Source organism: Bos indicus x Bos taurus, chromosome 7 (assembly GCF_003369695.1).
Source record: "Bos indicus x Bos taurus breed Angus x Brahman F1 hybrid chromosome 7, Bos_hybrid_MaternalHap_v2.0, whole genome shotgun sequence".
Lineage (NCBI taxonomy): Eukaryota > Metazoa > Chordata > Mammalia > Artiodactyla > Bovidae > Bos > Bos indicus x Bos taurus.
Window position 1 is genome coordinate 22,401,513 of NC_040082.1, and position 17,216 is coordinate 22,418,728.

The following is a 17,216-nucleotide window of genomic DNA, read 5'->3' on the forward strand; positions in this document are numbered from 1 at the left end:
TGACTTGATGGGTTACTTGCATGTTCCCAGAAAATCAACATGTCAGTGCTGTTGCTGCAGCCCTGTTTGGATTTAGCTCTTATTTCTGGTAACTGGTTTGCATTTCCCTTTTCCATGGGAAAAAAAAAAAAAGAACCAACATCTAATAAACTCCATTATCGGGCTGGTGTTCTGGGGCAAAGAAAACATTTCCTTTTAAGGCCCCCAATTTATAATTAGAAAAAAAATCATTACCTAGTACTCTGCTTATGGGATGTATGATTTGACCAATGGTAGAACCAAACTCACAGAGTGAGGTATTTCATAAGATTTTTACAGGAATGAACTAAATAAGTATGTTCTTAAGGTGCTGACAGTGAAAAATCTTTTTCATAATTTCTAAATGAACTCTCTCCCGTTAATTGGCATTTCTTCTCTTAGGTATATTGCAGTGATATAATACATCACATGCCTGTGCAGTGCCTCAGTTCTCCTTTCCAAATATGTGTTTAATGCCAGTAATTACCTCTCAAAAACAAATTGTCTTAAAATTCTAGGCAATTGAGAACAAAGGTTATATTTTCCATCAAAAAAAAAAGTTGTGACACTTATAAGAATAAATATGAAATATAAATAATATCCCTGGAAGCTATCATTTTTCCTTCTCCTGGGTCTGAAGGACTAAGGTGAAGATAAATCTGTGGGCCCAAATTCAACAACAAAGAGACTCACATCCATGTTCTCCAAATTAGCTTTGCTTAAGAGCGAGAGAACATTTAAAACCAAGATTCAGTAGACAAATTTAGATCATTCTGCAAACACATTTTTTTTTTCTTTCTCTGCTCTGTGGCAAGCTTCAGGGTAAAACGGTCCTGCAAGCTGATTAGTTTATTATGGCACAGTGCAGATTAATTTTGAATATCAACCCCCCAAAATTCACATAATATGCAACATTCTCTTTGGAAAAGGCTGGGGCTAATAAATAAAACCTCCCACAGGCCATCACCAAGCAGTTTGGGCCACGCATGGCAGGCTGTCTCTATCAGCAGATTGATTCCAAGTGCCTTAAAACTGATGCTTTCCCAGGGATCCCATGAGCTGTGGGTCAGGTCTCTGTCAGTGCTAGCTACGTGCAGTTGCCCCTTCCTCCAGCAAGTGCACTTTCAAAGTACCATCTTTTTTTTTTTTTTTTTTCTCAAAATGTGGTGGTGAAATAATGAAGGTTGAAACCCTGACCTGTGCTGAAAACTGGATAGATTGTCTTCAGGTTGGAGACAAACCGCTCATTAAAGGAAACAAAGAATATCTTTGTAAGGAGTTGTCTTTAGAGTCTGGGTTTTAAAGCTGTTTAAACTGTCATGCCTGTCAGAAGATGCTTTTCCTTTTGTTGAAAAGATTTTGCCCAAGTATAAATATTTACAGACACTAATTAATAAAACTCCTTCCCCATGCTCTCAGTCTGAGGATGTCGACCTGCTCTTGGTAAGTGGTGAGGGCACATCCCTTCAGTGCTACGTGCCAGGAAAAACCCAAAGCCGCCGTTAGGCGAGAGGTGGCAGCAGTAACATGGAGAGATTTGGGGAGTTAGTGTGTGTCAACACTGATTATTTAGAAATCATTTCAAGTATCACTTACAGGTGAAATACCAGGTTATCTATTTTTCTGTTTTACCCTCTGTAAGTGAAGGCCCATGTTTTCAGTGTATTTTTGGATTTAATTTATAGTACAATTGTAACAAACAAATGTCCTCAGTTATTTAAAGCCACAAAGATACTTATTTTTCTAAGAATTAAATTCTCACGATATTTAAGTGTATATGAATTTTTAATCTCCTTGCTCTAAGGAATTAAATATACACATTAGCTGTTTTACCATCTAGTTTGAGGGAAGTTTTAGAAGAATCTGAAAAAAAGTGGTCAGAGCACCACCTGCTGGTCAAAACATGGCATGAACCCTCTACCCATCTGCTTTGCTATATATACAACTGAACATAAAAACCACCGTGGTTGATTTTAATTTTTTTTCAATTTGCATTTGAATAAAAACTGAAACAATGGAAGTACAGTATACATATTTCATCAGTTTTCAACATAGTCTGTTTTTACCCATAATAAAGCTATGGTACTTGTTACTAGTTCAGTTGCCTAGGAGATACTGATGTAATGGGTTACTATGGCAACAGCTGGTCTCTTGAAGGATTGTAAATGATAGGGTTGGCAGAGTTCATAGAGACACATGTTAAATGATTAATTTCATGAGATTTGTACCAAGTTATCGCTTTATGTGCAAAACTAATACTGAAATCTAGTGTTTTTAAGTTTAAAAAAAATCTATTCCATAATATCTTTTTATTTACTTTAAAAGAATCAAAGGATAAATAACTCCCAGTCTGCTCAGTCATTGGCTACCCCAGTGGTTTCCGTAGCAACTCCTACTTTACCAGGACAAGGGATGGGAGGATATCCATCAGCCATTTCAACAACATATGGTACCGGTGAGTAGTTTTGCCATGTTCAAATAATATATTAAATACTTTCTATTAAAAAGCAAAATGAAAATGATATTACCTATTAGTCTGTTAGGAAGCTTTATTTAATACCTGTGGTGTTCAGATCATTATACCATTACCTATTCATTACTAAGACAAAGTGAATATCCACATGATTCTTTCTTAGTGACCAAAAGTTTTGTTAACCCAACCTGAATTCAACATAGAAGAACAATTTCAAGGAAAATGAGCTGTTAATTTTTTTTTTTTGATGTAATACTGAAGCTGAAGCTCCAATACTTCGGCCAGAGCTAAACTCATTGGAAAAGACCCTGATGCTGGGAAAGATGGAGGGCTTGGAGGAGAAAGGGGGAACAGAGGATGAGATGATTGGATGGCATCACCAATTCAATGGACATGAGTTTGAGCAAACTACAGTAGATAGTGAAGGACAGGGAAGCCTGGCATGTTTCAATCCATGGGATCACAGAGTCAGACACAACTTACTGACTGAACAATAGAAAGCTCACTTTCTCAGGATTGTTTAAAAAACGTTTCTAGATCATCAAATACTAGATACCTGCCTGTGATGCCAGATTGTAGTTCTAATAAACTGAAATTGCTTGCTGTACTATGTTGAAGTTTTCATGGAATACTTAATTTTTGGTGCATAGTATATATATCTCTTTTGAATTAAAATTGTCCCTAATGTTTTATCTCCCTCCCTGCCCAAATTTTTTTAAGCATATCATTCAATAACAGAATATTTTAAAAATTGAAAATGATTATCCTGTTCTCCATTTGGTAATTTCCAAAGTAAATCTTTTGCCTTCTTCTCTCGTCTTTGCTCTAGAGTACTCTCTGAGTAGTGCAGACCTGTCATCTCTCTCTGGCTTTAACACCGCCAGCGCTCTTCATCTTGGGTCAGTAACTGGCTGGCAACAGCAGCACCTGCACAGCATGCCACCGTCCGCCCTCAGCCAGCTGGGGTAAGCAGTGTTACTTCTTCCATAACACACTTCCGTAAACGCGTTTTTAAAGTGACAGATGGCAACCTCTGAGTTTGTGCTCTGATGTCCCTTTAGAGGATGTGAGTTTCTGCCGGATCAAAATCTGAAAGTAATTATCAGGTTAATATCTTTCACGTGGCTGAAATATCACTTTCCTTCTTTATGAGGACGGGGAGCTCTGTGATAATAGGGCATTTTATTCTCCTGTTGTTTTAGGCTGTATTTGTTTCCACTGCTCTCAGTGATTAAGTTCTCTTCAGTTAAGCTTTCACATAGTTAACATGGGACAGAAGAAAACATTTACAGTTATTAGTTCTTTGAATTTTTGCACTATTTCAGAGTCTTTTTCGCTTCGCATAAACCGCATAGTTCTTAATGTGATTAGCATAGTTAGCCTGTTACTCAGAGGGTCACCTATTCCACTGATATACAGACCTCATATATTTATAATATACTCATAATATAGTTGTGTATTTGTAGATATTGTATGAATATACATATATGTATATGTACACACACACTAATTATTTAAATTTGGGTATAAAAATAGTTTGGGTTGTTTTCTGAAGTCAGAAGGTGTCTGTTTTCCGCCCCCTTGTGGTACTTTTGAGATATGTCTATATTATAGAAATAACTCCTGTCATTTCTCAATGGAAAGGTTCAAATCTTAAAAAGCCCTAAATTCACAAATAATACTGCTTGTAAAACCATTAGTTTTATTTTTAAGTTTAAAACATGAACCAAAGACTTGACTTTCAGTTTAAGAACTCCAAAACTTCAGTTAATCTTCAAAAGAAAATGCAAGGAGGATATAAAATATTTAAAGATAACCCATTTTTATATGTTAGAAAAATGCTATTTGTTTACTCCGCTTTTACCCTTCTGCTGAGCCATTTGGTTAAAATAGTTAGCTAGCTCTATGTTCATATTCTAAGGAGACAATGAGAATAAAATCCTAATTAGAATAAAAATTACTGATTGATATCAGAGCTTCTCTTACCCCTCTCCAGCCCCACTAGCTTTCACGTGGAATTGAGTTCACATAGATTAGTGCTCTGGTTGTGGAGTTTATACCCAGCTACTATTTGCTTACGTGCATTTTCCTCACTAATCACTATTGTTGAAACTCTAACCTAAAAATAAAATAAATTCTCTTGACACTGTTGCTCTGCTTCCTTGAAAGATTAACTTTGAAGATATAGCACATATTGATCAGCAACACAATATCTCTTTTTAGGATAACATTTAAATTTTGCTAGAAATGTTTAACTATCCAAATAGACGTGTATTGCAATACCTTTTTCAGGTAGTTACCACTAAGTACATTGTACCCACAGGCATTCTTAAAATCATACACACGGCATTGTACTTCCGTGGTTCAGCAGTAAATCCACCGTTTATTGCTTTTTGTCAAAAGTAAGGGTCCCCGTTCTGACTTTTCCCAAAATTCATCCATTATAGGACTAGCTCTCCTTAGAGATGATCAGTGTCAAAAGTCATATTATTTTCTCTGATATGGCTTTCTTTTGTTTGCAGTAACACCTGACAATTTGCATTTTTACATAGAAAATACATGGATTTATGTATTTTAACTACCCTACAATTTTTTAATTCGCTTCTGGGAAGAGAATTTTATTTTATTCTATATGGGAAGAATCTAATTCTCTGCTGCCCTTAACAGCAGCTTCAGTAAATGAGAAAGAGGGGACAGCCCTGGACTAGTGAGGAACTGAATTGCAACAGTCGAGGATGAAGCATTTTGTTTAGTTCCGGTTGCTTTCAACACCAGTCCTCATGGTGCACGAGTTGACTCTGAATTTAGTCTATGTGTTTTTATTGCACTTAATCACTTCCCTTATCCCTCAAATAGATACCCCTTCCAGGCCTTCTAATTTTGGCCTGCCTGCCTTTCTTCTCTCCTCCCTTCCTTCCTTCCTTCCTTCCTTCCTCAAACCCCCCACCACACACACACACACACACACACGCACGCACGCACACACACACACACACACACACACACACACAGTAGTTTTCAGAAGGAGATTCCTTCAGATGGATTAGCCTATGCTCACACGATTAAATCTTAAACTCAAGAACAAAAAAATCACGTTATAATACTTATGTAAAATAAATTATATGATCTATCTTTATTCCTTACAATGTCAGTCACTTGTTGAAAAATTGATATTTTCCCAAGCCAAACTAGTCTCAAGTACTTGTATGGTGGATTCACATTCTTTCCAGTAGATACAGTGTTCAAAGCAGAGTAAAATATCTTTCAGCCCACCAAAGCAAATATTCCCCATAGCCAAGAGGGTCACCATGGTTCTTTCTCAGAATTAAACTATGAAAGAGATCTTCATATTTCGCTCATGGAAATACCTTTAAATCCTCAAAACTATACTGTTAGCACTCTCTAGTATCTGATTTTATCTAAGCAAGTTAGAAAAACAGCATAAACTGACCAGATACAGGGGATAGAGCAGACTAGAAGGAACTTGCCATCAAGGGTTAGCACAAGTCATTCGCATACTAATATTTGAGAAAGTGACCCTCAAATGTTTTGGTGTTTTTCTCCTACCATCTAAAAAAAAGACAACCTATCTTCTAGAAGCATGTCCATCATCATGCTTAACAATGTGGGTATTCAGTACACACTGAGAGATGACTTTAAGATGATTTTTAAAAGGTTAGGTTAAATACAGTTGGATAGTCTAATTTCCAGGCGGAGGCAGTAAGAAATTTGAACAAAGCTCTCCAGTCATGTTTCATTTCTGAACACCATGGGGAAGGTAGGTGTTTTCCCAGCTGGAAGGAAGGCCTCTGCAGTAGCTGGAATCCTACAGCAGGGGATGTGGGATGTGGGAACTTGCGTATCTGGCTTCTGTCTCCCACGCACCTCCTCATCACCCACACATAGGAAGTATCTCACAGTTATCTATATCTATCAAAACTGCATTCTCAAGAACAAGTAGACCAACATGCTTATCTCTGAGTCTAGTATAGCTAAGTGATGTTCAATTCAGTTCACTCACTCGGTCGTGTCCGACTCTTTGTGACCCCATGGACTGTAGCACTCCAGGCTTCCCTGTCCATCACCAACTCCCGGACTCATGTCCATCAAGTCAGTGATGCCATCCAACCATCTCATCCTCTGTCATCTCCTTCTCCTCTCACCTTCAGTCTTTCCCAGCATCAGGGTCTTTTCCAGTGAGTCAGTTCTTCGCATCAGGTGGCCAAAGTATTGGAGTTTCAGCTTCAGCATCAATCCTTCCAGTGAATATTCAGGACTGATTTCCTTTAGGATGGACTGGTTGGGGACTCTCAAGAGTCTTCTCCAACACCACAGTCCAAAAGCATCAATTCTTTGGTGCTCAGCTTTCTTTATAGTCCAACTCTCACATCCATACATGACTACTGGAAAAGCCATAGCTTTGACTAGATGGACTTTTGTTGACAAAGTAATGTCTCTGCTTTTTAATATGCTGTCTAGGTTGGTCATAGCTTTTCTTCCAAGGAACAAGCATCTTTTAATTTCATGGCTGCAATCACCATCTGCAGTGATTTTGGAGCCCCAAAAAATAAAGTCTCTCACTGTTTCCATTATTTCCGCATCTATTTGCCATGAAGTGATGGGACCACATGCCATGATCTTAGTTTTCTGAATGTTGAGTTTTAAGCCAACATTTTCACTCTCCTCTTTCACCTTTATTAAGAGGCTCTTTAGTTCCTCTTCACTTTCTGCCATAAGGGTGGTGTCATCTGCATATCTGAGGTTATTGACATTTCTCCAAGCAATCTTGATTCCAGCTTGTGCTTCATCCAGCCTGGCATTTCACATGATGTACTCTGCATATAAGTTAAATAAGCAAGGTGACAATATACAGCCTTGATGTACTCATTAAGTAGTGTTAATGTTCCTTTTTCTTTTCAAGAACATACTTCTTTGATAATGGAGACTAGGCAATTAAAAATCATTCTGTTCTAAATCCCATTGCACAGTATAATGAAGCTGAACCTAAGATATCACTTAGAATTCATTACTGTGAATTCAGTGTCCCCAGAACTACTCAAAATGCTTCATAAATGCTTTCAGTGTCAAATGAAATGCCACCAACTAAGTTTATCTTATCTTGGGAACTAGCCTGTTTGTTTGAAGGAAAGGATAAACAATAAGTATTGTATCTTTTATGAGGAAGAGAAATAGCAAAATCTCTACAAGCCAGCTGACTTTAGGAGAAGAGTGAATAAGTAGAAAAAGCAGCTTCCAAAAGCTGTATTAAAGAAATATCATTTCAATTATGTTTTGCTCAGTTTATTGAGATTAACTGCTTATACTGGTTCAACTTACCAAATATTGTTTTCTAATTTTTCATGTCACCCTGCTTGTGAAGACACAATCTAAATGTCAGAGGGCAGACAAAAGTATTTATTGATATGCCACTTTATTTTCAGACACTTAATTGACATTCATCATTAAACAGGTGTGTGACTCATAGTAGAAGCATTTAATTAAATTTTAGTGAAATAGTCTTTCTCATCCAGAGCCAATAAAATTCTTTATTCCAGAAATCAAAAGATGATTTCCTCTCACATCAAAATGAATCATTAAGTAACTCTGAACCAAGATAAAATAGTCCACCATTATGGATCCTTTTGAAATACAGGTGCTTCCCCCCCCCTCATTTCAATATCTTCTTTATTTAAAGATTATTTAATTAAAACCCTTAGAGAATTAGTATACTACTTCACTATCTGCTTTAATAGAAGGCAGTTGATACTGTAAAGCAATTATCCTTCAATTAAAAATAAATAAAAAGAAAAAAAAGACACTATAAAATAAAAGCAATAAATAAATAAAAGTATAAACAGGTGATTGAAAATGACACTCCATGTGGTATCTTGATACAAATGCTAAGACTGCTTTGATTCTGTAATATTATAAAAGCAAAGGAAAGCAAGCCTTATTAAGGAAACAAACAATTCTCCTTTATGTTATTCTCAACATTAGCTCATCTATTAATAAGAGAAGGAAAGTAATTCTTTGCCAGTAGGTGGTGCTTTTGTATAAAACATCACTCAAAGATAAATTCCTTTCTAATTTTGTATCTCTTTATATCTTGAATCTGAATTGCATCTCCGAAAAACCAAGCCCCAAGTTATTCCTCTTTTTCCTCTGAAATATATACCCATGTTCTCCCTGCTTACAATGACAGTTTTAGTATTGAGTACCATCTGATTCTGTTCATTGGGAAGTGACATAGTCACCTGCGTGCATAGGTGGGTTTGCTCTCCTTTGTTTTAAATAGGTGTGTCAGTATGGATTATTTTTTACCTCAACTCACCTCAGAAAAAGAGATTTCTGCTCCCTGTTGACAACATGGGCTACTAACACTGACTCTAGCTGTGAATGTCAGTCCACTTAGAACATAAGAACAATACAAGCATCTTAAAATTGATGTCAGCAATAGTACTATGGTTTATACTGAGCAAAGTCATTGTGATTGCTAGTCTATACCTAAAGGCTTAATGCTTTTCCCTTCACAACCTCAAGTATCAAATTCTCCCACGTTTTGGAATAAGAGCAAGTTATGCTGTCCTGAAATTAATGGGGATTGAGGGTTATAAACACAATAAAACCACAGTAAATCCTTCTTTACAACGTGCATCAACTAATGACAATAATAAATTGAGGCGTGGTCTCCTTAGCATCTTTAGCAGGGAGAGACTAGCAGTAGTTTTATTCAGGTAGTTGTGTGTGGTATTTTCATCCCATGTAACTGAGAAAACATGAGGAAAGTCAGATTCTCTTACCAGTTTTAGTGGGGTAGGAAGTCTTGAGTGTTTTTAAGCCAGTACTGAAAATTTCCTTCCCCATTTTTCCCCCTCCCAAGCTTTTCATCAGAAATGGTTATGGGTAGCATTTTATGGGTTCTATTTATTTGAAATTTGGATTCTCTTTACGTTTTCTGAAGACTAGGCAACTTAATGTATGTATTAAAATGAGGGAAACATTTATATCCCTAGTAAGCAATTTACAGTAATTTTCAAACACAGGCATTAGTAAATCAAAGAAGTCTTAATTCAGAACCTAAACGCTGTATCGTTAACTCTTGGATGATATTTTGGAACTAGTCTGGGGAGAAATTCCAGGGACATAGAAAATGCTTTTTCCAAGGTGTCTTGTTAAAAGCTTCCTGAAGCTGTAACCTGTACATATAGGGAGACTAGAGGTATCATTCAGAGGCCTGGACCAGTTAAACGTGGTCATTATCACCGGGCAAATCAACAGAAGCATCCCAATCGCTCGGAGAAGGCGATGCCCCCAAGTGCTTTCAAGCACGCTGGCTCTCCTCCCCTGGGCATGCTCTGATGTCGCTGCAAATCTTTAAGCTGATGTTTTATGTAATTGTGAGTTCCTGGGGGCTCCAGGCCTCCTCAATCTGTAACTGGGTTTCCTTTCCTCCTACAGAGCTTGCACTAGCACTCATTTATCTCAGAGTTCAAATCTCTCCCTGCCTTCTACTCAAAGCCTCAACATCAAGTCAGAACCTGTTTCTCCTCCTAGAGACCGTACCACCACCCCTTCGAGATACCCACAACACACGCGCCACGAGGCGGGGAGATCTCCTGTTGACAGCTTGAGCAGCTGTAGCAGTTCCTACGACGGCAGCGACCGAGAGGATCACCGGAACGAATTCCACTCCCCCATTGGACTCACCAGACCTTCGCCGGACGAAAGGGAAAGTCCCTCAGTCAAGCGCATGCGACTCTCTGAAGGATGGGCAACATGATCAGATTATTACTTAATAGTTTTTTTTTTTTTCTTGCAGTGTGTGTGTGTGCTATACCTTAATGGGGAAGGGGGGTCGATATGCATTATATGTGCTGTGTGTGGAAAAAAAAAAAGTCAGGTACTCTGTTTTGTAAAAGTACTTTTAAATTGCCTCAGTGATACAGTATAAAGATAAACAGAAATGCTGAGATAAGCTTAGCACTTGAGTTGTACAACAGAACACTTGTACAAAATAGATTTTAAGGCTAACTTCTTTTCACTGTTGTGCTCCTTTGCAAAATGTATGTTACAATAGATAGTGTCATGTTGCAGGTTCAACGTTATTTACATGTAAATAGACAAAAGGAAACATTTGCCAAAAGCGGCAGATCTTTACTGAAAGAGAGAGCAGCTGTTATGCAACATATAGAAAAGTGTATAGATGTTTTTGGACAGACCCGGCAAAGGGTGGCCACGGTTAAACGTTAGGAACACACCAGGTCACCTAATACCCACCCCGAGAACGCTCACAAACCTGCAGGCACATCCTTGATGTATGGCACTCATGAAAAAAGGATCGATGACCATTAAAAGAGGACCATACCTATTTTTAAAAAATGTGGAGTTTGAGGGCTAACGTATTTAATTAAATAAATAAATAAATCTGGGTCTGCATCTCTTATTAAATAAAAATATAAAAATATGTACATTACATTTTGCTTATTTTCATATAAAAGGTAAGACAGAGTTTGCAAAGCATTTGTGGCTTTTTGTAGTTTACTTAAGCCAAAATGTGTTTTTTTCCCCCTTGATAGCTTCGCTAATATTTTAAACAGTCCTGTAAAAAAACCAAAAAGGACTTTTTGTATAGAAAGCACTACCCTACCCAAGCCATGAGGAACTCCATGCTTTGCTAACCAAGATAACTGTTTTCTCTTTGTAGAAGTTTTGTTTTTGAAATGTGTATTTCTAATTATATAAAATATTAAGAATCTTTTAAAAAATCTGTGAAATTAACATGCTTGTGTATAGCTTTCTAATATATATAATATTATGGTAATAGCAGAAGTTTTGTTATCTTAATAGCGGGAGGGGGGTATATTTGTGCAGTTGCACATTTGAGTAACTATTTTCTTTCTGTTTTCTTTGACTCTGCATACATTTTATAAGTTCAAGGTCAGCTGTCAAAAGGATAACCTGTGGGATTAGAACATATCACATTGCAACACCCTAAATTGTTTTTAATCCATTAGCAATCTATTGGGTCAACTGACTTCCATTGTATATACTAATTAGTTTCTTTCATGCTATTTTTTGTTTTTGTTTTTGCATTTTTATCAAATGCAGGGCCCCTTTCTGATCTCACCATTTCACCAAGCATCTTGGAATTCAGTAAGTGAATAAATACCCTAAACTTGCCCATATCCTAAATTTTCTGGTTGGTTTTCAGCCTAGAATTTGATAATGCTTTTAAGAAATATGCCCAGAATAGAGAGCTGTGTTGGGGCACATGTCCTGCCAGTATAGCCCTAGAAACAAGTGATATGGAGTTTGCTTGATGCATGAGTTATAAATTCCCACAGAAGAAAAATGTGAAGGACTGGGTGCTAGATAAGAAGGAAGCAGGAAAAGGGATAGTTGCTTCGTCATCCGTTTTTAATTATTTTAACTGACCCTCCATAATCTTGTCAGCAATATAGGACTGTTGAACAATCCCGATGTGTCAGGACCCCCAAATGTCACTTCTGCATAAAGCATGTATGTCATCTATTTTTTCTTCAATAAAGAGATTTAATAGCCATTTCAAGAAATCCCATTAAAGAACCTCTCTATGTCCCTTTTTTTTAAAAAAAATAATGATGACTCTTGTCTAATACTCGTCTATAAGGGATTAATTTTCAGACCCTTTAAAAAGTGAGTGCCATTAAAAAAAAAAGTTGATATATATTGTTTAAAAGAGATTTCAGTCTAGGAATGATTTTTCCTTCTCTTGGAATGTGAAGATCTGTCGATTCATTTCCAATCGTACACATTGACATACACAGCAAAGAAGATAAGACAGTAAGATCGACACTGCTGTATCAGGTGTAGGACATTTCTGATCCAGTTTTTTCTTTTTCTTGCATAGTTGCTATGTGTTTCTCCTTGTAAGAGGCTGCCACTGGGTGGCAAAAGCCAAGAGACCTTACTAACGAGGCTATATTTTTCTTAACTTGATCTGAAATCCACAATTAGACTGCAATGCACCTTTGGTTGTATCCATATAGGATGCTAGCCTGCCTTGTACTAACGTTTTTATGTACTAAATCAAACAAGAAAAACTCGATCAACCATTTCATCTATCCCACTCCTCAAGGTATCCATGAAACACAAGAGAAAAGCATTTATGCAGGGGAAAAACAGAAAGTCATCCCTAAAAACACACACATTCACACACAGGGGAAAAACTAAGGAAAATCATTTTCCTCACCATAGACTTGACCCCATTCTTAACAATCTATCCTTACAGCTTGATGTGTATCAAATATGCAAACGTCACAAATGTTCTTTGTCATTTCAGAACACTTTATCAATAACTTACCACTGGGTGGGAAAGGGTCATTATGTGAAAATATGAAAAAATAGCCATATTAATCTTTTTTACCTGCAATTTGCCTCAGCAACAAAGAAAAAGTGATTTTCTAAATGCTGAAGATAAAGTAAGCTAAAGGACCAGCAGAAGCCTTGGCTAGTCATAGCAGGTCTGACAATAGTTTTATAAGAACATGGAAAGAACAGAATCACTGGAGAATGGATGCCAGTCATCTCTTGTTCCCACCACTGAATTCATAGAAAGTGGTGGAAAGACAGCAAAGGGATAATCTGAGAATATTTTAAAGGTGATTGAATGAGAAGAAGCACAATTTTGATTGTGATGAGTCACTTTGTGTAAACATCACTATCTCTGCCCTTATACCTTATCTGTAATTTACCATTTGTTGTATTTGCAAAGCTAGTATGGTTTTGGGTTTTTATCATGGTAAATCCTTTGTATTCAGGAGTTTAGGGCAGAGCCCTGAGGGAGTATTATTTTACATAACCCATCCTAGAGCAACGTTTTAGGCAACATTCTTCACTGCAAGTAAAAGAACCCTAAGTGGCATTTTACACAGCTTACAAGTATTGTTATATCTAATCCTATTTTAGCAGATTTTTTGGTAATATTAAGCGGAAATACTGGTAACACTGACGCAATATCTGCGAGCTGCACAACCTGTATGCATTGGTGCATGGAGGGCTGTTCATTTCAACCTTTTTTAAAATTGTGTTTTTTAGTAAAATGGCTTATTTTTTCCCAAAGGTGGAATTTAGCATTTTATAATGAATATAAAAATACCTGTCATCCTCAGATCATTTTAAAGTTAACTAAAGTGAAGATTTTTAAAAATTCCAATACACTTTTTAAAAGAATGTCTGCCCTCTCACACTTTTATGTATTTATTTTTCCTACATACCCATCTTTTAATTTAGAGATAGCATTTTTTTCACCCGCTTTATCCTTGTGTTTGTTTTTCCAGAGAGTAAATGCTTTGTATTTCTTTCTTTCAAAAAAAAAGGGTGTTTTTTTCTTTTTAAAGAAGCAGCCACTTGAACCCTCAATAAAGGCTGTTGCCTAAGCATGGCATACTTCATCTGTTCCCGTTCGTGCCATCTGCTGTGATGTCGTCACTTATATGGCGTTAATTTCCTGCCACTCCAGATCTTTTGAAGATTGATGGAATACTGGTGTCTGTTAGAATGCTTCAGACTACAAGATGTAATTAAAGGCTTTCCTTAATATGTTTTAACCAAAGATGTGGAGCAATCCAGGCCACATATCTTCTACATTAAATTTGTCCATTTTGGTTATTTCCATAATCGAGTATTGCATTTTGCCTTCCCTGTTCATACCTCAAATTGATCCATACCTCAGTTTAATTCAGAGAGGTCAGCTAAGAGACGGATCCCGTTGTGGTTTGAATGCAGAACCAGTGTTCTCTTTGAACGAAGCCGCCCTGGGTCACTGTAGGCATAGGACTTGGATTGCTTCAGATGGTTTGCTGTATCATTTTTCTTCTTTTTCTTTTTCTGGGGACTTGTTTCCATTAAATGACAGTGATTAAAATAGCTTGTAAATGAGGGCATACAAGCATTTGCAACAAATACTCAAATAGAGGCTCACAGCGGCATAAGCTGGACTTTGTCGCCACTAGATGACAAGATGTTATAACTAAGTTAAACTACATCTGTGTATCTCAAGGGACTTAATTCAGCTGTCTGTAGTGAATAAAAGTGGGGAATTTTCAAAAGTTTCTCCTGCTGGAAATAAGGTATAATTTGTATTTTGCAGACAATTCAGTAAAGTTACTGGCTTTCTTAGTGATGCAGCGTCTGTGGTGCATTTTTTTTTAATGTTTTGCTGTTGAAATGTATTCCACTTTCTCTTGTTTTCTTAAAGCAGCTTTTCCCACAAGCGCAAGTGAGCTTTCTTGTCTTCAACTCAAAATACTCAAAAGCCAGGGTATTTGTATTTTGCGGGGAGGGAGAATGTGAATTGGATCTCTGCTCTTCGGGTTATGTAGGTATACAGCTAGTGTGGGGAGTTCGGGTTTCTCATCAAGTGATTCAACTCGTTATCAAATCAGTTCCATGAAGATCTTTGATAAATTATTTCAATACACAGACTTTTCCAAAAGTCACTGTGCAAGGCAATCCCATGTTTAAAGCGCTTCCAGACTTATTTTTCTTCATCAGAATAGGGTTTTTAACCAAAAGCAGTTGAAACATAGGCATCTATCTCAGTATTTGAGAGAATTAGTGGATCCATCCATTTTTAGAAACCATAAGGTATCTCCATTGGCACATCTTAATTATAATTTCTACAGGAAATGTCCTTAGATCAACATAGAGATTAATTTAGGAACTGAAAAGGAAGTCAGGGAGGCACTGGCCAGCCAACTTGAGAACTGGACTTTTGCATTAGTCGTGGTTCTTGCTCTGATGAGAAAAAAGAACACCTCTTGCAGAAAGGCTGCCCATGAGTTCAGAATCGCAGTGCGTTTTCTCTGTGTTCTCTTCATCCATTGTCAGCAAACATCTATTAAGCAACTATTAATATGTAATCTGGGGCTTCCCACGGGGCTCACCTGGGTGAAGAACCTGTTCGCAGCGCAGGAGATACAGGAGACCACAGATTCAATTCCTGAGTTGGGACGATCCGCTGGAGGAGGGCATGGCAACCCACTCTGGTATTCTTGCCCGGGAAATTAAGTGGACAGAAGGAGCCTGGCAGGCTACAGTCCATTGGATTGCATAGAGTCAGGCTCAACTGGAACGACTCAGCACAGCACAGCACACATGTAACTCATGTGGTAGATTCCAGGATGAATGAAGATTAGCTCTTGCTCTTAATAAACTTAGAACCTAATAGATTAAAAGACAAATAAAAAATGGGTAGGGTGGGTGGGTAGGGTGGAGAAAGGCCCGGATGGAGGAGGACAGGGCGGCTTTGTGGGCCCAAGACCTCTGCAGTCACACGTGGCCCTCCACTTTGCTTCATGCTCTGCAGTCACCATCTTGATAATCTTTCAGTTTTGTAGGTGAAGTCATTTAGGACGATAGAGCATGGGTGTGAGCAGAGGCGATTCGCAGAGACGAACGTGGCAAGTTTGAATTGTAGTAGCTTGAGAGGCACTTTTCCCTTGCTCTTGAAGAAAGGACATTTTCACTTTGCAGTGAGCCCTGGGAATTACAGCTCCTGTCCTGGATGAGAGTGACCTACAAGGAGGAAGTAGTAGGGGCCGCAGCACAGGGATGGGAAAGCAGGAGATAAGTTTGCAGGAATGGTGGCCCATCCTGTTTGTAGTGTATGTAGGTGTTGGAGGAGGTTGTGGAGAGGTCATAACAACTAGTTGACCAGAGAGGTGGACTAGGGGAATCAGAGGCCCCTCACCCCCTCACCTGTCCTTGGAAGATACATTCTGCCCATTCTTCCCACAGTGGGGGCTGTTTTCAAGAATACAGCCTTGAGAGAGCAAGATGGTGTTGAGATCATCTGGACAGTGCATTAATGAACCCAATTAAAGCCTCTATCTAACCTTTTAAGGGAATTCCGTGGTGATCTAGTGGTTAGGACTCAGTGCTTTCGCTGCCATGGTTCCAGAGTCATTCCCTGGTCAGGGAACTAAGATCACACAAGCTGCATGGCCAAAAAAAAAAAAAAAAAAACCTTTGAAGGTCCTGGTGGACGGGTGCAGAGATTCACTTGTATTGCAGCCACCCAAGACAAGCCTTCTATGTAAGTTTCTTTACTTAGTAAACTTGCCACCCACCTGTCCGGAGTGGCCTGCCTCTTCCTTTGCTGTCTCCTTCCCCTCTGTGTACAGAGGCGGGCAGGCTCCCACAAAACTGCAAGAGTTGTTTGGGTGTCCAATTATACAATTGCAATTTTGAGAAGTCTGGGATTTTAGAAATGAAAGATTACAAGAGGTGGAATCGTTAAAGTAGAGCAAATGATCAAGTTTATGGTAGAAGTGATGACGGATAAGGAATTTATAGTTTCATGCTTAAATGCTGAGGAGCACAGTAATGTTCAAATTGGATAAGGAGAAGTCATTGCTTTGCCAGGAAGGTAATTAATTCAAGTTTCCAGCCTGTGGAGTTTGAGTGATATCCAAGAATATGAGAATTTTGTAGATACAGACTTGATACCAGTTAATCTGAAGGTAAAGTTTTGGATGCTACTAACGGAGGTGATGGTGAAGGCTACGCCTTTGAATGAGTGTGTCAAGGGGAAGGGCAAGGGAGAGGGGAGAAGTAGGCTTGGAAGAGAATGTTGCAGAGGAGAGACTTACAGAGGAGAAGGGACAACGTCAAAACCCATGAGTGCTGTCAAGGCAAGAAGAGGTTTCAAGAAAAGAAGAATCAGCGTTCGACAGTGTCCAGT

General features: G+C 38.1%; 1 protein-coding gene across 24 annotated transcripts in view; it reads left to right on the forward strand.

The window, feature by feature from the left end:
- Window positions 1–14,654, forward strand: part of MEF2C (myocyte enhancer factor 2C) — a 179,169-nt gene extending 164,515 nt beyond the window's left edge. For 11 of the 24 annotated variants that reach the window (XM_027545634.1, XM_027545645.1, XM_027545628.1 and 8 more), the window contains 4 exons: window positions 1,438–1,461; window positions 2,344–2,473; window positions 3,321–3,456; window positions 9,950–14,654. In XM_027545634.1, coding sequence (XP_027401435.1) covers window positions 1,438–1,461; window positions 2,344–2,473; window positions 3,321–3,456; window positions 9,950–10,271 — 612 coding nt within the window. In that variant the 3' untranslated portion in view covers window positions 10,272–14,654. The remainder of the gene's footprint in view (window positions 1–1,437; window positions 1,462–2,343; window positions 2,474–3,320; window positions 3,457–9,949) is intronic. The other 13 variants (XM_027545650.1, XM_027545640.1, XM_027545644.1 and 10 more) reach the window with 3 other exon arrangements.
- Window positions 14,655–17,216: the final 2,562 nt, after the last annotated feature.